At 42.3% G+C, this 22,671-nt stretch overlaps 1 protein-coding gene across 12 annotated transcripts in view; it reads right to left on the reverse strand.

The window, feature by feature from the left end:
• The window catches only part of VWA3B (von Willebrand factor A domain containing 3B), a 215,316-nt gene that overhangs the window by 8,192 nt on the left and 184,453 nt on the right, over nucleotides 1–22,671 (reverse strand). For 11 of the 12 annotated variants that reach the window (XR_007190847.2, XR_006408145.3, XR_006408143.3 and 8 more), the window contains 4 exons: nucleotides 16,986–17,097; nucleotides 7,038–7,162; nucleotides 5,614–5,751; nucleotides 3,299–3,399 (listed from right to left, as the gene is read on the reverse strand). Coding sequence is in view for 9 of the 12 variants with exons in the window: in XM_044378496.3 (XP_044234431.2) it covers nucleotides 3,299–3,399; nucleotides 5,614–5,751; nucleotides 7,038–7,162; nucleotides 16,986–17,097 (476 nt within the window). In the remaining 3 variants the exon portion in view is untranslated. Of the gene's footprint in view, nucleotides 1–3,298; nucleotides 3,400–5,613; nucleotides 5,752–7,037; nucleotides 7,163–16,985; nucleotides 17,098–22,671 lie in introns of those variants that run through there. The other variant, XM_044378518.3, reaches the window with a different exon arrangement.

Raw genomic sequence — 22,671 nt, forward strand, 5'->3', positions numbered from 1 at the left:
GAGAAAGGACCTACCAGAAGGAAATCCCAGCGGAGATACAAAATAAGACCTACCACCTTCAGTCTGTGTGCTCACACCTGCCAGCTCTGATTATGGAAACAGAGAGAGATTAAACTCTGAATTTAGCAGGCTGGGCGTGACCTGTGCTTAAGAGAATTAAATGCAGTCTCTTGCTAGGACAGAGAGCTAGAGCAAACCAACAATGGAAGTTGCCATGGGGAGACTAGAGAGTCAATGCACACTTCCGCTGTGTAAAGCCCTAGAAGCTGGGGTAGATAATCAGCAGCTAAGAGCTTTAAATAAGGCCTGGGGCAGGACTAAGATAGAAAACAATTTCAGGCTTTCCAAACACAGAAATAATTGAATTTTAATTAAAATAGGATTGATAATGTTGAATTTAGTGAAAATGGTTAATACCTAGACATATCTATTCATATTCCTTTAAAATGTGCTGTAATTTGGATATTATTTTGAGTAGGATTTTATATTAACAAAAAATGTGCTATAATTTTAAATGAACATTATATTCATCTAGAAGAGAATGAAGGATGGTAGTGTATATTTTCAACAATAATACCTAAGGAAAGATTCTCTGTGAAACTATGCACCTCTCAAGGAACACTGCTGGGCATCCACTAGTCTTTATTTTTCACTGGTTCATTCTTCAAATAGTCATTGAGCACATCCTAAGAGCTGGACCTTGAAGCTATAATTTAGAAGCGGACAGAACCTGGCACCTGCTTTCAAGGACACGTGCCTAACGGGAGTGAGAAATTGAGAAAGTACATGGCCCAACACAAGGGAAAATCTCTGTAATGAAAACCTCTACAGGATGCAGTGGGATCACCTCAGTGCATAGGACGGCTGGCGTCTAGTACCGGACATAGTGATGGTGATGCTTGAGTTCAGTGCTAGAGTTCCTTGGTGGCCAAAGGCAGAGCATAACATTCCAGGGAGGGCTACACAGCACAGAGCCCTGAAGAGCATGGCATGGGGAAAAAGTTACAAGTAGTTTAGTATGATTAGTGTGCAGAAGGCTTGTGGGAGGTTGGTTGGGGGGTAGACAGGGAGAGGTGAGGCTAGGGGGACAGGCCTGGGTCAGACCCACAAGAGGCCAAATTAGAATAAGAAGGGGCATGGGAAGGAGACTGAAGAATTTTTTAGGTGGGGGGAGGGCCAGAGCAGATTTGCAGGAGAGGAAGAGTCTTCTGCTCAGCCCCTCTGTCCAGAAGAGGGCTGGGACTATTGGCAGGAGGACAAAGGCAGGGGCCTCAGGAAATGAGACGCCTGACCTAAGGCAGCACAGGTCCAGCAGAGCTGAGAAATATTTGCAAATTAGAACCATAACTTGGAGACCCATGGGGTAGAGTGGGTGAGGGCAAGAAGAAGCCAAAGATGACGACCAAATTTCTGCACGGACAACTCTGTGAGTGCCGGTGGAAGAGAGAACTGAGTGAGGAAAGGCAGAGATGGGAGTGAGTCTGTGGAGAGCTATGATTTCAGTATTAGATGTGCTGAATTTGAGGTTCTGTACACTCAGGTGGGTGGCTGGAAATAACAGGATTCCCGCCATGGGCTGAGCACCTGCTTTACCCCAAGCACACAACAACCATCTCCAATCCGCACACCGCCCTAATCCTGTTGTGAGCAAACAAGCTCCGAGATCACAAGCAACCTGCCCCAGGGCACAAACTAAGTGAGGGTGGGGCTGGGATAGGAGCTCAGGCCTTAGCTTCCAAAGCCCTTTCTATCATAGTTACTATCACCCGAGTCTGCAGTTACAACCAATGGGGGAGGTTTTAGTGAATTCCATCCCAGGTCCTACTCTCAGAAGCTACGATTCTGATGCCAGAGCACAGGCATGATCTGGGGTAGAGAGGGAGATATGAGGTCCTTAGTGTAAATGAAGTCATGGAAGCAAGGGATGTGGTTGATATCGGGCAGGGAGGAAATCCAGAGGGAGGAGGAGCCATGACAGGTCTCAAGAGGAGGAGGAGGGGTGGTTGACAGAGTCAAATAGACCGTAGATTGAAACAGCACGCACAGTCAGTGTGAAAGTGTGAGAGGTCTTGAGTGGCCCCTGTGGGAACAACTTCACATGGGGGTAAGGGGGGAAGCCAATACCCAAGGCTCCTCAGGGAGGGAAGAGAAGGCAAGAAAGGGGAGACATCAGCTTATGAGACTGTCCACATACAGTGCTGCCGTGAAGGGAGGGAGGACGCCAGATCATACTGCCGAACCAAGGAAGCTCGATGGATTTAGGACTGGGGGTGTGCGTGCATGCATTTGTGCATGTGTGTAAACAGTGGAGGCAAACTTGGGTTTTTGCTGGGTGAAGGAATCAGGAGAAGATCCAGGGAGATAGGAGAGAATCCAGGATGGAGCAAGAATCAGGTAGTGGGGACAGGCTCTGGAGCCTGGTAAGCAGCTCAGCCTTGGATGAGAGAAGGTACTTTGACATCAGGGGGAAAGATGAAGGTTTCTACAAGCCCGGGGGGGTGGGGGAGAAGTAAAGGAGAGAATGTCTGATGGTTTCTGCTTATGAAGTGCAAGGTGATGCCATCATGTGAACGAAGGCTGGCACCCAAGACAACCTACAAACTCCAAATGAAGTTGGAGGGTAGTTCCAGGTTCATCCCCCACCCTTGGATCAAAATCCACCTTCGCCTCCAAGGTCATAGCTCTGACTCCAGCTGTGATGCCCCCCATTGGCCCCATGGACTTCAGTTTTTGCCTGCTTTCTAGGCCTCAGCTGCTTCTTACTGACTTTGCTTTAATCTCCCTTTCCAGGTTTTAGCAATCCCACTTCCTCAGATGAAAATGTATTCAACCTACTGTAGCCCCTGGAAACCACCACTCACCCACCCACCCACCCACTCACTCTCACCTGGGCACAGGCAAGCCAGGGCCAACACCTCATTCTCACTCCCCAGCAAGGGAAGAAACAGCCGGTTGATTGGTGCCAAATGCAACTGAATCTAACTTTTGCTTTATGGTGAGACTTCATTAGAAGCCCTTGAACCCTTACAGTAAAAGGGGAACAATTCCTTCAAGTTCATGACAGGATTGAATGTTTTTCTGAGGAGTCAGTAAAATAATGTTGCATTTGGGATTAGAACCAGACAGACAAATAACCAGCAAGTAAGAGGTGTGATGTTGACGGAATAATAATCATAGAACTACATATTAAGCAGGAGGTGCTCCACCTCTGCTTTTCTGCCCAAGTATTTGGAGAAACAGATTAAAGGTGCCAAGATATAAATAAAGTTCAGGGAGTATAAAAATTGGGTCTACTTACGCTTTTGGATCCTCCTGAATTGGGCGTGATTTTATATGAGAGCAAGAGAGAGCATACTTGTTTTGGCTGATCTTAATAAGTGCACTCCGAGGGCAAAATTCCTGTAATAATACAACAAGAGTTCATGCAACTTTAATCAGAAATGTCCACAATTTAGATGTAATTTTGTTTTAGCTCGATCCATTTTAATAGCTGCTAGCCATTATCCTATTCAGGGTGACACTTAAGAGGACAGCCAAATGAGTCTGGTTTGATAATTATATGCTGAGTAAAAGTCATGGAAAGTCCTCCTGGTCATTTCTCCGTATCCTGGATCACATGCGAGGCCATCCACGTAAGATACATGTGGCTGTCCACGCACACGCGCACGCACACCCGCACATCCCTCCACAGAACCACCGTCCTATCTCCCTTACTTCCGCCTTGCCCATCTCTTTCTTAGACTCAGCAACTATAACTACCACCCCCTGCCAAATGTGCCACCTTCACCCCCGTGAATCTCTACCAGAACTGTCTTTAGTGTCTCACCCCCGACCATGTCGCTCTAGTCTCCAGGGCCTGACTGCCCCGTGGGTAATTTCCAAAGTCCCTCCTGGGCTTTGATGTTCTTTCTCGGGGACCCTAGAACAACTGCTTCATCTCTCCCTACACTCTGGGGCATGCCCAGGGTCATCTCTTCAAATGTCCCTTGATTTGCTTTCTCCTCTCTTGCCTAGTAGATATCCCCAGAGTGGTGCCTCATGTCAGAAAAGCTTCCCACCCATTGTCCTCTAGACCACTTTTTACTGTCATCCAAATAGCTCCAGGAAGGTCCTTTTTTCTCTTAAAGTCTTTTTTCCCCCCTTGGGTTGATGAGAAGTTATCCCTTTCTCCTTGTTCTATCAGATTGGAAACTGCTTCTGGGGCCATTAGCTCTGATGGTCTTTGCCCTTTGCCTTTAATTCCAAAATTCCTTTACCATGACCCCTCTCCTGATGGATATGCCTCATGCTATAGTCAAAAACTGGATATTTTTATTCTGTATACTAGGCAATTGGGCACAGAGATTCAGAATATAGGCCATGGAGCCAGACTGGCTGGGTTCAAATGCCCACTGTCCCCCTTACCCTGTGTGTGACTTAACCTCTCTGCTTCAGTTTCTTTATCTGAAAATGGGAATAATGATTGTACCTGTTCACAGTGTTTTGAGCATTCACTATAAAGTACCTGACTAGTACCTGATGGACAGGACCGTAATAAGTGCTTTATAAAGTTAGCCACTAGTATTTTGTTTCTAGCTTTTTGCTTGCTAGTCTATTTTCCAGGCATATTAAATGGTCCATCAAGACAATGTTATTTCCATTAGAAATGTCATTCATGTAAGTAATTTAAAAGGCAATTTTGAGAACCTTCTCTTCATCAGAGGCTGTGCTGGGGCTACAAAGAAGAATAGGCCATAGTCCCTGTCTTTAAGGAAGTCGGTTGGGAGTTGGTGAGGAAGCCCGTGTGGGAAGGGGGAAGTACAGCGTGCAGAGGAACCCTGAGGGCCTCAGCAGGACATGACAGTTGGGCAGAGTCTTTCCTGTGACAGGAGTTTCTCTGGAGAGAGGATGGGGGGTGGTCCAGGAAGAAGGAAAGAGTAGGGGCTTGGAGAAAACCACTGTATTTTATTCAGGAAGCAGTGAGACTTCCATGGGGCTGGGGCCACCCTGGGGTCAGGCTGGACTTTTCCTTGAGGTTGATGAGAAGCGTATCTGTGTGTGTGTGTGTGTGTGTGTGTGTGTGTGTGTGTGTGTGAGAGAGAGAGAGAGAGAGAGAGAGACAGAGACAGAGAGAGACAGAGAGAGAGTGAGGAGAGAGAGAGAGAGACGGGGGACATCATGCAGACAAGTGACATCAGCAGATCTGTAAACTGATAAAGAGACTTTCTAAAGCATTTAGGGAAAGTCATAGGGAGGCCAGGGAGGGGAACAGAGCAGGCTGAGAAGCAGCAGGGAAGGAAGAGAGAGAGAAAGGTGCTGTAACAACTGGGGACGACAGTAAAGAACCGGACTGAGCCTCCCCAGTTGTCAAATGCGGAAGGAGAGCCAAAAAGGCCATTCGATGAGGGAGTTAGGGGACCGTGGCGACCTCAGCGTGGGCAGATCTTGTGTTGCAGAGCGGGCAGAATCCGAACCGTAAGGAGTGGCAACAGATACAGGTAGGCAAGCCACTCCTTCAGGGGATTTGGCAATGCCAGGAAAGAGCGAGGCATTGTCCAGAAGAATGGCAGGGGGGGAAAGAAGCCCCATTTCTACCTAGTGAGAAAGCCCTTTCCTCAATGAAAGTCTACTTACTCTCCGGTTGTTACACTTCAAAACTGTGTAGAATTTATCATCGGCCACATCCTGATTCGGAAGTGCTATGACAATGGCAGGGACGTAGAAGTCAAATCCATTGGGTATCACAATTTTGGCAAAGACATAATCTCCAACCTGTAGATGAGAACGTACATCATAGCAAATATCTTGCTTATAGATCTTATAAGCAATGTCAATAGAAGCCTGTTCAAAAATACCCAAGGTGATTAGCAAGTATTGATGCTATAATTCAAATGCATATTTTTTCTCAGCTAAGAAAGAGTCAATAGTTTCAAAATTCCCCAGGCTCACTGGGCCACAGCTGGAATTCTGCAATCAGTTTAAGGGAGCCTCAGTTTTCGCAGGACTTCTTCCCCTGACAAGGATCCCGGGGTGAGGGGGCAGCTAGCAAGCTGGCAAGAGGTCTGGAAACCATATCCTACAAAGACTGGCTGAAGGAACCTGTTTCACATAAAGACCAGGGAGAGACAGGAACAGTGTCCTCATATATCTGATGGGCTGTCACCCAGACAATGGAAAGCAGCAGGTTTGTTTAATGTTGTTCCAAAGCACATACCTGGAATCCACCGGCAAAAGTTACAAGCAGCTTCTAGCAGAAAGAAAATCTTGTGAAGGGGCATACGGAGGTTGCTGGGCACGTGTCAGATGGACAGGACCAAGTGTAAGGGGAAAAGCAGACCGGTGGGTGCTCTGGGTCTGGCCAGGGAGGTGCTGACAGACAACCGCCGTGGCATGCTATGGGTGCTCATGGGGTGCTTTTCCTCCTGGCTCCCGCTGTCCAAGAAACAGCAGTGCTGGAGCTCTGGGAGGCTTTCTGTCTCCCCTCTGGCCTGGGGGCTGGGAAGGATGGGCCAGATGCTGCCCAGCTTTTATGGATTTATATGCAGATGAGAACACATCAACTTAGCTCACCTGTGGAATGCTTGTGCGGGGAGCGGGGGGTGGGGGGTGGGGGGGTGGGTAACTGCATTATGGCATCAAGGTCTGGCAATAACCAACTACAAGGTCAAGGAAAGCTCTACCTCTGCCCTTGTTATTTAAATCGGTTTTAACATAATCTTTGGCAGTTAAAGTTTCAAGGGCGTTAGCAGTTGCAGCAGCTCTCTTCCCTGTGCATCTACTGTCTGTAAAGCGACAAGGGCCACAGGGGCCAATGCAAGCAAGTCTACGCAGTCATGAGGCTCCTTACCAGGGTGTTAGCAGATCAAGGTGGAGCAAAAAAGTTGCCAGGCAAGGGGCCATACGAACAGGGGTCACTGCTTTTCCTGCCCAAACTCAGGCTCCTTGGAGGAGCCCAACCAGATGTTCAGCAAAGGCCCAACAGTGGCCTGGCCATCCTGTTCTCCACAACTGTGGGGATGGTGGAAAGGGTCCCCAGAAAAGATCGCTGAAGCAGGTACCTGGAGCAGTGGGCAGGGCATGGCACCCCCGACAGGCGTGATGAACGAGGTGGGCACAACCTTGGTGTCTCCATACCTGAAACCCACCAGTGCATGGGTGGGGCTCACACACTTCTTCACAACCCCTGAAAGGAATTAAATTTAAAATATAATATGAAGACAAGTAAGCCTATTCTCCTAGGCTTGCACCATCTGTTTAAATCAGTATGCCCCTTTGAATTCTCCAGGAGGTAACACTGGATGCTGTACGATGCGTACTGGGGTTGACCGGCTCAAAGTGGCGAAGAGCACAGCTCTGCTCTGGAGCACCCGCTCGGCTGAGAAGCCCAGAGAACACGCAGAAGCTCGTTTGTCCGGCATCACCAGCAGCAATCCTGACTAGAACATCATTCCTAGAAACAAATATCCTCTTCCTGGGTACTTCCTACCATCTGATTTCCTTACTTACTTTAGCCATATTTCCTTCTATACTCCTCGCATACAGAAAATCAGAGTTGTTAAATTGTGAAAGTAAAAGGAAATAGGAATGCTCATCGTCAACTTTTCATCTAATATTAGATAAATGAAAAACTAACTAGGCTGAACACATCCCACAGCTTCCCTTAAAATGCACTACCAAAAAAAGGAACAAAGGAATGATTACAAAAGGAAAAAAAACAACCCGTTTTAAGATTCACATGTTTTATCACTTATCCTAGTTGAGATTTATTTCCCTATCATAGAGGGGTTATAAATAGTAAGGGAAGTTATGACAGGGACACTTCCCCAGGCAGTAAAGCTGCAGTCAGACTCCAACTCCGAAAGAGAAATGTGCGTGTCGCCCCGGGGCTCCCAGGACACCAGGGCTTGGCACTGCTGCCCCAGCTCACACGCTTACCTTGGCAAAGTCCCATGGCCTCTGATGTGGCAAAGAAATGGCTGGTGTTTTCATCTTGAGTTCATGTCTCTTGTTTTAAATGGGTTTTTTGTTTTTTTGTTTTTAACGCACACATACAACAAGCGAAAACCATTCCACTGGTGTGTGTTTTCTCATTGGATTAAAATGTTCAATTTGGTTTTTGAAATATTCTTTATATATGATTCACATATTTGCTGCCATAAACTGACTTTATCCTTTTAATTAGAAAGACAAACACTGCTTTTTAGAAAGAATTCCTATTAGGGAGGCAGTGAGGAACCACTGCTAATTGAGGACAATGCTCACAATCCCCTACCCCCTCCCGGGTTCACGGCAGAGGTCCTGGGCTGCCACGATGGCCACACAGGCCAGGGTGATCCTCCTCAAATTCTCAGCCTCTGGAACTTAGCAGAGTCTACTCATACCCCTGCGAGGCAGGGTCTCAGGTATTTGCCTAAGTGGAGTAGCTGTGACAGAGACTAGATCGCCACGAAGTCTAAACCATATGCTATGCGTCTTTTACAGGAAAACCCTGCCAAGCCCTGCTCCACATGATTAGATCTCGACTTTTTGGTACGTTACAACCTCTTTTTAGTTCCTTCCATTGTTTTCTTCTCTGTACAAGCTCTGTGGAAGTGGGCCTTCGCTCACCTGCAGAAATTAGTGCCGTGTCTCCCCGCCCAATGTCAGAACCAGCCTCGCTGTGTGGACAGCCTGGCTGGCTGGGGTCTGGAAGCTGGAGGACTGCGAGTGGGCCTGTCGAGTCATGGCTCAGCCTCTGCCTTTGCTCTTTCTCCACCTAATTAAGGAGTTGCTACCATTTAAGTCCTGATTCAAGATCAGCATCGAATTTTGTTTTCCCTTATGCTGCAGTTTCTCTTTGTCCTCAGCCCCAGAGGGGCGAGACTGTGTCTCCTGGCTCTGAAATGTCTCCGGGAACCAATTCGGGGGCCTGGGCTTCCTCCCAGTGGAGGCTTGGAGATCCCAGTCACCTTCCTTGGGTACAAGCTGGGCCCCCCGCCTCAGCCAGAAGGCTCTCCTGTACTCAGGCTGGAGAAAAGGGAATGTGCCCCTGTTGAGCCCCTCAGCAAAAATGTGGCCCATTCTCAGTGGTCGAAGACTGCAGAAATTCTCCAAGTAGGTAGGTCAGTTCATTTCATGAAAGATGTAGGAATGGTTCTCAATCTTTACTCCAAACAGGAATTTCTCAGGCTGGAGACTGGAGCTTTCGCCTCTGGTTATAAGCTTCTGAAATGCACAGCCCAGCTGAAATTCCATCTCCCGCAGAAGGCTTTAGCTCTGCTTCACCAAAAGCAGCCCCTCCACCTGCCCCACTCCACTGAAGGTGCTCTTGCACATCTATTCATCATATTCTCTCCTTCCTTCAGCCTCAGAGGTTTCCTTTCTAGCCTCCCTGGGCTAATTTTGCCTCTTTGAATTGCTGTTAAGGTTTTTAAACGGCTGTTAAAGTTTTTGAATAGCAAGCACCTCCCTCGACCCCCAGCAGAGGACAGGAGTTGTTTCTCTCTCTCAAGAAAAGCTCTCACATGGGATGAGAGAAAAACTCTTTACATGCAATTCACACTCTCCAATTTAGAAAACACTGTACACGACCATATTTAATCTACACAACAATGTTATGGGGGTTCTAATTGTTTTAATGTCATTCGGGAAGATAAAGAAACTGAGGCTCAGAGAACTTCAGTGATTCTAGTCACATAGCTAGTAGAGGAAAAAGGCAGACTTCAAATAAATAAAAACTTGGGATTTTCTGACACCTGAGCAGGTATTCAGTTCCTCCTCCCCCGCCTCGGCCACCTGCCTTCTTCTTCCACTGTAACTTGTTTCTGTGGCATAGTGCAGAAATTTTGCAACTCAGACTTTTCATCACCATGGATTTCCTGAAGTATATGCTTCCTTTCACTGAAGAACAGGAAGGAGGACCCGATTCCCGCAAATCATGACTTAAAATAACGTTTTGAAATGTGTCTTCCTCCCTGCCTTTCTGCATCCTAATGAGCCAGACTATGGGTTTGTCGCTTCCATTCAGAACAACGCAGTCATTCCTTATCCAGATATTCCACACTGACCCCGGAAGAAAGTCAGCCGTACAGAAATCCCTGCCTGACTGCCAACGATGGCAGCAACAACCAGGCTAGCTCTGCTCCAGTGTGGACCTGGCCTGAAGCGAGAGACACTCTGATCCAATTAATCCAAAGCCACCTACCACTAAGGTACATTTCAAAGCCAGATATTTTTCATTAGAAACGTTTAGCAGGCTCCAAACAAAAGTTATCAAAAAAAGGTGTCACCGATGACTATTATGCTGTGCTCCACAAGTCTCCACGTGGCCTTCCTTTTTTTTTTTTAATGTTTTTTTTATTATATTATGTTAGTCACCGTACAGTACATCCCTGGTATCTGATGCCTTCCTTTTTTACAAGGGAGAAAACAGTAATGCATAGCGACCAGGTGATCTCAAGTGGTGTCACTAACAAGGCCGATGGACATCATGTGCCTCTGGATGGGATGCCCTGAGAGGGACATGACACAATGCCATCACTCAGGCAGCAAACTGTCCAGGAATGCACACTCGGGGCCTGAGCTAACTGAGGAACATTCTGTAAAGTAATTGATCTTACTCTTAAATAACATCAGTATCATGAGAAATGATAGGAAAAGCTAGAATATAACTCTAGATAAGGAGACATGTTAACTCAATGTTAACATGATTCTGGACTCAGCCTTTTCTAGAGACAAAAAACATAAAGTCACTATTGAGACAATTAACAAAATTGAGATATACAGATAAACAGAAGTATAATAATGTTAAATTTCCCAGATCTTATAACTTTATTATGAATATGTTAAGAGAACACCCTTGTTCTTGAGAAATAGAGACTGATGCATTAAGGAGTAAAGGGGCATGATGATGTTACTACTCTCAAATAGTTCAGAAAAAATAATGTGTATGTGTGAGGTGAGTAGAGAGAAAGGGAATAAAATAAAATGATAAATGTGGTAAAACGAACACGACAAAAGTTAATCATTGGCAAATCTGGGTAAAGAGTATACAAAAGTTTTATTATTCTTGCAACTTTCCTGTAAGTTTGAAGTTATTTTTTTTATAAAAAATAACTCTATGAGTTGGGTTGAAATTCCCAATTAAAGATTCACTGACTTTAGGGAGGAAGAGGGAACAAAAATGAAGTACATCCAGGAACACAGGCCTGATCACTTAATTTGTCTGAGTCAGTATTTACTAACTAGCCACTAATCTGAATTACTGATTATAGGACTAAATTCAAATGTGTATTTCCTCCACACAGACTTGAGTTTAATCACAGCCACAAATTAAAAATTCTCAAATAGCCAGATCCCAACTATTGGTGGTGAGCACCCTCTGCCTCCAATTGCATATTTAAAGAAAAAACAAAAACAAAACAGGGCAGTAATGATTGCTGACATGATCTCAGGAATTGCATGTGGCCATGGTGCACCTGCTTCCTCGACTTCCTCAGACTGGCAGCAGGTCTTTGGCATTTCTTAGCACACGAGAATGGTGTGGAAGAAAAGTTTGAGCCAGTCTACTTTTTTTCCAGGACCCTGGCCAGCGAACTAATCCCAAGCCCTAATGCAGCCATTTGGAAGCCTGTCCTTTCCTGCATCCATTCAACGGCCAAATTAGCTTCAGACCCCTCTCTGGGGCTCCAATTCAGAAAATCAAGTAGGGATTGCCCCCCCCCCCCAATTGCTGCCCAGAAAACCTGGGTCCCAGAGAAAGGAAAGGTTTTTTGGCCCTGCTCTTGCAAAGAAGAGTTTTGTGCCTTGGCCTATGAGCTCACCTCGAATGCTCCAATCCATATTTAATTACTCTCATCCAATCAGCTTCAAAGCACATCTAGTGAATTTCAAAGAAAATGTCCTAGCTGTCAGTTCTCCACATATGCCTGCTGGAAACCAAAACTCCTGAAGTATTTTTTTCCTACTTAAAATAAGATTCAATGAAATTCAATTAATAAAGAATGATTCTTTTAACTGGTGATTGACAGATAATGCCTACGCAAGATGGGCTATGTTTCTACGGTATCATCTTTCTTCACCAGGGCTCTTCCTCAGGGCTCTCTCCCTAAGCTCTCTTTTCCCTACAGGCCCTTCCCATATCAGTGACACTTATGTGTTGATGTCTCAAAAATCTCTATCTCCAGACAGATTTCCTCCTGAGACTCTAGAAAATTGCTTTTCTGACAACTTTAGCAATTGGAAGCAATTAGAGATAGGGGTCTAGAGTCTCAAGAGGAAAGCTGTCTGGAGACACAGATTTTTGAGACATCAACACAGATGTAGTGTACCTACAATTGATCATGCCCCAGACACATCATTATCTTCCTGTACATACCAACATCTCCTGCACGTACAACTATCTACCATATGGCCCAAGCCAGGGACCTGAAGGACATTCCAACCCACTCTGTAGCCACTCTTCACACAACAAGGGGAAAGAGCTTCTGTGAACTTCAAGGGTGATTATGTTTTTCCCTGCTTTCCATGTGGTTTCCTGATAAAGTCCGAACTTCTTTTTTTTTTTATTATTTTTTTTAATGATTTTTTATTATATTATGTTAGTCACCATACAGTACATCCCCGGTTTCCGATGTAAGGCTCGATGATTCATTAGTTGTGTATAACACGCAGTGCACCATGCAATACGTGCCCTCCTTACTACCCATCACCGGTCTATCCCATTCCCCCACCCCCCTCCCCTCTGAAGTCCTCAGTTTGTTTCTCATAGTCCATAGTCTCTCAGGTTTCATTCCCCCTTCTGATTACCCCCCTTTCTTTATCCCTTTCTTCCCCTACTGATCATCTTAAGTTCTTATGTTCCATAGATGAGAGAAATCATATGATAGTTGTCTTTCTCTGCTTGACTTATTTCACTTAGCATTATCTCCTCCAGTGCCGTCCATGTTGCAGCAAATGTTGAGAACTTGTTCTTTCTGATAGCTGAGTAATATTCCATTGTATATATGGACCACAACTTCTTAATCCAGTCATCTGTTGAAGGGCATCTCGGCTCCTTCCACGATTTAGCTATTGTGGACATTGCTGCTATGAACATTGGGGTGCATATGGCCCTTCTCTTCACTACGTCTGTATCTTTGGGGTAAATACCCAGTAGTGCAATGGCTGGGTCATAGGGTAGCTCAATTTTTAACTTTTTAAGGGACCTCCACACTGCTATCCAGAGTGGCTGTACCAACTTGCATTCCCACCAACAATGTAGGAGGGATCCCCTTTCTCCACATCCTCTCCAACAATTGTTGTTTCTTGCCTTGTCTATTTTTGCCATTCTAACTGGCGTAAGGTGGTATCTCAGTGTGGTTTTGATTTGAATTTCCCTGATGGCTAATGATTTTGAACATTTTTTCATGTGTCTGTTAGCCATTTGTATGTCTTCATTGGAAAAGTGTCTGTTCATATCTTCGGCCCATTTTTTGATTTGCTTATTTGTTTCTCGTGTATTGAGTTTGAGAAGTTCTTTGTAGATCTTGGATACCAGTCCTTTATCTGTAGTGTCATTTGCAAATATCTTCTCCCATTCCGTGGGCTGCCTCTTAGTTTTTCTGACTGTTTCCTTGGCTGTGCAGAAACTTTTAATCTTGATGAAGTCCCATAAATTCATTTTATCTTTTGTTTCTCTTGCCTTTGGGGATGTATCATGAAAAAGGTTGCTTTGGCCGATGTCGTAGAGGTTGTTGCCTATGTTCTCCTCTAGAATTTTGATGGATTCCTGCCTCACATCGAGGTCTTTCATCCATTTGGAGTTTATTTTTGTGTATGGTGTGAGAGAGTGGTCAAGTTTCATTCTCTTGCATGTAGCTGTCCAGTTTTCCCAGCACCATTTATTGAAGAGACTGTCTTTTTCCCACCGGATGTTTTTTCCTGCTTTATCAAATATTAGTTGCCCAAAGAGCCGAGGGTCCATTTCTGGGCTCTCTATTCTGTTCCATTGGTCTATGTGTCTGTTTTTGTGCCAGTACCATGCTGTCTTTGTAATCACAGCTTTGTAGTACAGCTCGAAATCCGGCATTGTGATGCCCCCAGCTTTGTTTTTCCTTTTCAACAGTTCCTTGGAGATTCGGGGCCTTTTCTGGTTCCATACAAATTTAAGGACTGTTTGTTCCAGTTCTTTGAAAAATGTCCTCGGTATTTTGATCGGGATAGCATTGAAAGTGTAGATTGCTCTGGGTAGCAGGGACATTTTAACTATGTTAATTCTTCCGATCCATGAGCATGGAATATCTTTCCATCTTTTTATGTCTTCCTCAATGTCTTTCAAGAGTGATTTATAGTTTCTAGAATATAGGTCTGGTTAAGTTAATTCCAAGGTAACGTATGGTTTTTGGTGCTATTGTAAATGGGATGGATTCCCTAATTTCTCTTTCTTCGGTCTCGTTATTCGTGTATAGAAATGCAACTGATTTCTGAGCATTTATTTTGTATCCTGCCACGTTACTGAATTGCTCTATAACCTCTAATAGTTTGGGAGTGGCTTCTTTTGGGTTTTCCATATAGAGTATCATGTCATCTGCAAAGAGAGACATTTTGACTTCTTCTTTGCCGATTTGAATACCTTTGATCCCTTTTTGTCGTCTGATTGCTGTTGCAAGGACTTCTAGTACTATGTTGAATAATAGTGGCGAGAGTGGGCATCCTTGTCGAGTTCCTGATCTTAAGGGAAAGGCTTCCAGCTTTTCCCCACTGAGAATAATATTTGCAGTAGGCTTTTCATAGATGGCTTTTATGAGATTGAGAAATGTACCTTCTATTCCTACACTCTGAAGGGTTTTAATCAGGAAAGGATGCTGTATTTTGTCAAATGCTTTTTCGGCATCGATTGAGAGGATCATATGGTTCCTGAGTCTTTTCTTGTTGATATGATGTATCACGCTGATTGATTTGCGAATATTGAACCACGCTTGCATCCCAGGTATGAATCCCACTTGATCGTGATGGATAATCCTTTTAATGTACTGTTGGATTCTATTAGCAAGTATCTTGTTGAGGATTTTGGCGTCCATATTCATTAGGGAAATCGGTCTGTAATTCTACTTTTTGAGGGGGTCTTTGCCTGGTTTGGGGATCAAGGTAATATTGGCCTCATAGAATGAGTTTGGTAGCTTTCCTTCTGTTTCTATTTTTTGAAATAGCTTTAGGAGAATAGGTATTATTTCTTCTTTGAATGTTTGGTAGAATTCCCCAGGAAAACCATCCGGGCCTGGAGTTTTGTTATTTGGAAGGTTGTTTATCACTGACTCAGTTTCTTCATAATTAATTGGCCTGTTTAAGGAATCAATTTCTTCCTGTTTCAATCTTGGTAGTTTATAGGTTTCCAGGAAGGATTCCATCTCTTCCAGATTGCTTAGTTTATTGGCATATAGCTGTTGATAAAAATTTCTAATAATCCTTCCAATTTCAATGGTGCTCGTCGTGACCTCTCCTTTTTCATTCATAATTTTAATAATCTGGGTCCTTTCTCTTTTCTTTTGGATAAGTCTTGCCAGTGGTCTGTCAATTTTATTGATTCTCTCAAAGAACCAGCTTCTAGTCCTGTTGATCTGCTCTACTGTACTTCTGGTTTCTGCTTGATTGATTTCAGCTCTAATTTTGGTCAACCGCTTCCTCGTGCGTGGATTAGGCCTGTCCCTCTGTTGCTGTTCCAGCTTCTTGAGGTGAGAATATAAAAACTGCATTTTAGATTTTTCTATTCTTTTGAGTGAGGCTTGGATGGCTATGTATTTCCCCCTTAGGACTGCCTTTGCAGTGTCCCATAGGTTTTGGACTGTTGTATTTTCATTCTCATTGGTCTCCATAAATTGTTTAATTTGATTTTTGATTTCCTGGTTTATCGAGTCATTCCTGAGCAGGATGGTTCTTAGTCTCCAAGTGTTTGAAAGTCCGAACTTCTTATCATGACCTTTTATGAATGGCCCTACACCTCCCTCTCTGAAGACCTTTATTATTTTCTACCATTTCTTTGCATTCTAGGTTCCAGCCATAATCTGTTCTATTTCTCCAGGTAGAAAATGTTTGTCTCTACCTCTAGATACATATTATTTTTACCGTCCACAAAGCTCTCACTTGAACTGCACCTGGCTAGTTCCTTCAGTATCTCATGTCCCAAAAACTCTTGGGAAAATCTCTCAGGCCCAGCCACACTGGCCTCTTCCACCAACAGCCCATATGTACTCCAGCCTCAGGACTCTGTACTGCTGCTCCCTCTGCTAAGAACTCTTCTCCCAGGGGCTCCTCGGTGGCTCAGTAGGTTAAGCATCCAACTCTTGATTTCGGCTCAGGTCATGATCTTGGGGTCCTGGGATCAAGCCCCACGTCGGCCTCTGTCATCAGTGGGGAGTCTGCTTGAGGAGTCTCTCTCTCCCTCTCACTCTGCCCTTCCCATCTCCCTGCTTGTACTCACATTCTCTCGCTCTCAAAATAAATGAATCTTAGAAAAACATAAAAGAACTTCTTCCCCCAGATAATTTCACAGCTTGCTCCTCCTCAGGTCTTATTCGCACATCGCCTTCCCAAGAAGTTCTTCATCAGCCACCATATTTAAAATTTCAGGGTTTACCTTGACACTCTCAATTCCCTTTGTAGCTTGATTTTTCTCTACAACACTGTATCTGACACACTACATATTGTATGTATTTGCTTGCTTGTCTGTCTCCCTCACTAGAATGTAAGTTCCACAAAGACAATAATTTTCATCTGCTGGTCTACACTAAACCAGCACTTAAGGAATATTACATTCATAGAACATAGATGTATAGTAAAAATTTTTTACTAAACAAATGAAAGATTAAAATAAATACATTTTCTGGCTATTTAGCCTCACAAACGTAGGTAGAAACCCCATCATTTCATTTTAGAAGTGGAATTCCTTAGTACAGCTCATGAAATGCCAGTGTTCTGAGGAAAGCACAGTTTGAGAACCTCGGGTCCCTGATATCATATTATTTAACAAAGGAGTCTTACAAAATATCTACCTGGAAAGTAAAAGCCATTTTCATCACATCTTGCAATAACTTTCTGGCCTTTGAGGGGATCCAATTTTTTTGATTTGGTTTTCTTTGTTGGATTTCCTTGAAGTTTCTGTTGCTAAAAAATATAAAACATTAATAATTGATTTAAAAAATCAACACAGTGAAAATCACAGATACAGGGTAGCTTGGGATTCTCTACTGAGAAACGCACTATCGAAAATTACAGATCATCCATATACTTTGATAATCACTCTGCAATACTTTCTATGTTATTAAGAATAGGCTTTTAAAACTGATATATGAACTAATATATGGGAACCAATGACCATAGAAAGTGAGACAAAATTTGCAGCCTAGACTTAATCAAATTTTGTTAAAACAGGAAAAAAGTGAACCTCTTCCAGAGAATGTAATAGGATACAGGGTCTTAAAACGTAATATTCAATATATCCAGTATACAATCCAAACTACAACATACTTTTAAAAAGCAAGCAAATATGATCAATTCCTTAAAAGGCGATCGATAGATCACAGTGGTGAGATGACCCAGGTGTCAGAATAATCAGTAAAGACTTTAAATCAGCAATTATAACTACAGTCCATGTGGTTGAATACTCTTGAAATGAATGGTAAGGTAGTTTTTTTCAGCAGAGAAATACAAACTATAAAAAAAAATGAAAATCTTAGAAGTGAAAAACACAATATCTGAAAGGGCTCAATAACAGAACTGATACGACAGAAGAAAGAAACTTGAAAACGAATCAACAGAAATGATCCAATCTGAAGCACACAGAGGAAAATGATTTTTAAAAATGAGCAAGGTCCTTCCTGTTCAAATAATCTGTCCAAAGCCCAGCTCAGTTATAATCTCTCTGCGAAAACTTTACCCCCAGGTAATTTCAGAAAAAGCAAAGGAAAGGACCGCTCTATAATTTCCAAATGGTACCCTATGAGTCAAGGCTTGAAGTGAATGTCACGTTGTGTCCACTACATGAAGAAACTGGTAACATCACTTTGATTGGTAGAGTCTAACTCTAAATTCTTATTTTCTATGCTTGTTGAACTGATCATTAATAGAAAGACCCAATCCCCGCCACCCTCCACTCTCTCTAAAATCCCAAAGCCTCCATTGCATCATCCAGAACAGTCATTATTTTTAATTCCCAATAAATGTGAGGACAAATGCTGGAAGAGGAACCCCAGGAAACCAGAAATTACTGGGAAGATCACTTACATTAGAGAAGGAAAGGCCATGTATTACTCCAATACCAAACCAGACAAAGATACAAGAAAAGGAAAGTACAGACCTATATTCCTCATGAATATAGATGCAAAAATATGTTTGCAAATAAATCCAGCAATATACAAGAAGGATTGTACACATCAACTAAGTATCCCAGGAATGCAAAGCTGATTTAACATCCACAAATCAATATGATACACCATATTACCAGAACAAAGGACAATTTACCATATTATTTTAATGCATGGAGAAAGAGCACTTGACAGAATCCAACACCCTTTCATGATAAGACTCTCAACAAACTAGGAATAGAAGGGAACTTCCTCAACTTGGTGAAAAGGATCTATGAAAAGCCTACATCAAACATGATCCTTAATGGTGAAAGACCGAATGACTTCTCCTTAAGAGCAGAAACAAGGAAAGGTACTCTGCCACTCCTATACATTGTACTTGAGGTTCCAGCCAGTGCAATCAGGCAAGAAAAAAATAGAGTCATCCAGATTGGAAAAGAATAAATAAAACTATCTTTATTTATGAATGATATGATCTTCTATGTGGAAAACTCTAAAGAATCCACCCAACAACTACTAGAATTAATTAACAAGTTCAGCAGGATGTCATGATACAAGACAAACAGAGCAAGAAAAAAAAAATCAATTGTATTTCTATGTACCAGCTATGAGCAATCTGAAAATAATGTGAAGAAAAGAATTCCATTTATAACAGAGTCAAAAATAATAGAATATTTAGGAAAAAATTTATCAAAATAAGTGAGACCTATACACTGAAAACTATAAAACACTGCTACAAGAAACTAAGATCTAACGAGTGACATACCATGTTAATGGATTAGAAACCTTAATATTGTTAATACAGCCATTTTCCCCAAACAGATCTACAGATCCAATATAATTCATACATATCAAAATCTCAATAAGTTTTTTGTTTTGTGGGGTTTTTGTAGAAACTAAGATACTGAAACTAAAAGTGCCAAAACAATGTGGAAAAAGAACAAATTTGTAGGATTTATACTTCTTGTTTTCAAAACTTATCAAGAAAGTGCAGTACTGACATAAGGATAGTCCTAAGATCAATGGAACAGTATTGAGAGTCTGGAAACAAATCTCTACATTTATGGTTAACTGATTTTCAACACTTTGGGAAAAATTTTTGCAATTTCTTTAAAAATTAAACATAAACTTACCATATGTCCCAGAAATATTACTATTAGATATCTAGCCAAGAAAAATGAAAACTAATATCACACAGAGACTTTTATGTATTCATATCGGCATTATTCACAACAATGAAAAAGTGGAAATAATCCAAATGTCCATGAACTGGGGAAATGGATAAACTAAATGTCACATATCCATACAATGAAATATCATTCAGCCACTTATATATGAAATGCACAGAAAAAGCAAATTTATAGAGATAGAAATTAACTAGTAGTTACATAGGGCTAAGGGTGCAAATAGAGATTGACTACAAATGGGCATGAGGGATCTTTCTGGGGTGACGGAAATGCTCTGACTCTGGATTTTGGTGGTGGTTGACAACACTGTCAGTTTTATTAAAAATCACTGAATTGAAGTAGGTGAATTTTACAGTATGAAAATCAGATCTTTTTCTTCAAATCACTACATTGTGGAAATTGGAGATTTTTCTTTTGATTTTTTTTTCATTTAAAAAAAAATTCCTGACCATTAACTTATTAATTCTTGGGTTTCTCAAAGAAATCCGTCTTCCATCCTAATCAGAGTGCCCCCATGACATCATTCTCCAGCTTCTTTTCACAGACCATCAAATGCCCCCTCCTCCATGATACAAAGTGAATATAAAGTGCTTCCACATGCTTTTTGATGTTACTTTTTTGCAATGCTATAGCTGTATCTCAAATAAAGTATTCAATGCATATGAGTCCATACACAGGTCTTCAGTTAATGAAGCCTTTAATTTATGAAACACTTGACTATAAACCTTTAAGTAACTTCAGATAGTCTGAACACAATTTGCTCTTGGGTCATTATTTGTGTTTAGTACGGTTTGGGCTCTGGAAATAAGTGGGCTCATTTCCCTGGTGCCGTGATGTTACTGGATTCTGTTGCAGCCATCTATCATTTGGATCTGTTTAGAGATGCTTTTTGGTTCATCAAAAGAAGTGGGAGTATGGTTCATTTCAGGGGAGAGGAAATCAGAGCCAGAGCCTCAAAAGTATGAATCAAAGCGTTAAGGTCTCTTGAAGGAACTATGGGATATTAACAAGACTTCACACCTATGCAGCCATGGGTACCAAATATAAGCTGAATATCACCCTCCTGTTTATGATGCTCCATTTTCAACAGATTTTGCTGGAGTCCCTCCTCATGTAATTTCTATTTTTACTGATGCAGTTATTATTTCAAAGAGAATGGCCCAACATCCCGGTGGATGGTGACTATTACCTGTTTGTTCCTGGGCTTTCAGCCAGAGGAGAAACCTAAGTAGTCCTTCCCACAGGAGCTTTAGAATGACCTACTGCAGTCTGAAATGGCCCCAAAGGGCAGAAACTGGACCATGAGACAGGAGAATTAGGACCAATCGCTGCCTAGCTGGCTTTGTGACTTTGGGTAATCTTTTAACTTTTTGGGCTTCAATTTTTGCATAAGCAAAGAGATGGTACAAAGTAAATGACCTCTAACATCTTCTAATTCCATATTTCTGTCCAGAAGAATCTAGGCCTTACTAGACCTTTTTCTGCATTACTGGAGAAACTGTCAGACCATGTATATACAAAGACAGGGACACTAGCATGATATTTTTGTTTGCAGTTTTTATAACATAAGGGGATTGCAACAACCAGAACGGTGAATGTCTGCAGCACAATATTCCATCATAATACCATCATAATGCTCCAAAGAGATGCCCACACCACAGTTTCCTACAATCATTTCCTCAGTAGAAGACTCCATGTAAAGTATTCTTCTCACTGCTGATAGAATTTAGAATCTGGAATATGCCAGGTTAAATCAGCTCTTGCAAAAACCTCACCTCTACATACAGCTTAACTGACAAAGCCACCTTGCTTCACACCACCAGTGTCCACATCACAGACCAAACAACCGTGGAGGTCACCAGACAGCCTCTCCACCTCCAGATAGATAACACCCTGACTTCTAAAAAGATGTCCACATTGATCCCAGAAAGGCAACCTCCCCTTCAGATTTCATCAATATAACAGACAAACCACTTACTAGAATCTATGCCTAGACATATTTAAAATTCCTTTAAAAATTCTAAATGAGTATAATCACACCATTTTACTAGCCCTCTGTCTCTAGATTCCAAATATTTATTTTCTCAATATCCTCACCAGAAGCTGATAAAAATTTTTTCTACATTTTCATAGGTACAAATCTGAAGTCAATGGCCCAAAATCATCAGAGAGCTCTTTTTTCTCTGTAGTTGTCACTCACTTCCCAATTCATCTAATATAGAACCACCATTCACTCTGTGAAGACATTGCCTGCATGGGCAACAACAATGAACAGTAGCAACACAGAGTACTATCATGTTCATTTTTCACACACTGGAAACGCCACCTAAGAAAATGTCTAAGTGGCTGAAAAGTATCAACTACTTTCAAATCACCATATACCTATGGGTTCACCTGAGAGGACTATTACAGTACTAGAGAGCTTTGTTTTTTTTTTTTTTTTTTTTTTTTTTTTTTTTTTTGGAAAATAATCATTTATTTCACCAGTGGAAATTTTATTTTTTATTTTATTTTTTTTTATTAATAATGATTTTTTATTATATTATGTTAGTCACCATACAGTACATCCCCGGTTTTTGATGTAAGGCTCGATGATTCATTAGTTGTGTATAACACCCAGTGCACCATGCAATATGTGCCCTCCTTACTACCCATCACCGGCCTATCCCATTCCCCCACCCCCCTCCCATCTGTAGCCCTCAGTTTGTTTCTCATAGTCCATAGTCTTAGAGAGCTTTGTATATGCAACACATTTACTCTGCTTTTGTGTCCAACTGTTACTACTACTGGCAATAATTCATTTCTGATTATTTCCACAACACGTAGCTTTATGGAAAGAACTAGTCACTGTACACGCAACGATTCATTCATGTCACTGCAAATCAATTCAGCTACACCACAGATTAAGTAGAGTAGCCATGGGAAAACAAACCTATGGGGCCAGCTTTAGTACAATGGTTCATTCCATTGCTCATAAAAATAGAGCATTGGTTTGCCAGGATGGAAGGATATCAACAAGGGCAGCTAGACACACCATCACTTCAGCCACAAGTTGACAGCACCTTTCCAGAAAGACAATGTGCCACAATTTTTTGAATCTTGTCAAAGTTTAGAGACACTGTACAGCTCTGTTCTTTTCCTGGCATGCCTTCACCTATGCACACCTGAAATACAAACAGGTCATTGAG

This window comes from Ursus arctos, unplaced genomic scaffold (genome assembly GCF_023065955.2).
Source record: "Ursus arctos isolate Adak ecotype North America unplaced genomic scaffold, UrsArc2.0 scaffold_8, whole genome shotgun sequence".
NCBI classification, from domain to species: domain Eukaryota; kingdom Metazoa; phylum Chordata; class Mammalia; order Carnivora; family Ursidae; genus Ursus; species Ursus arctos.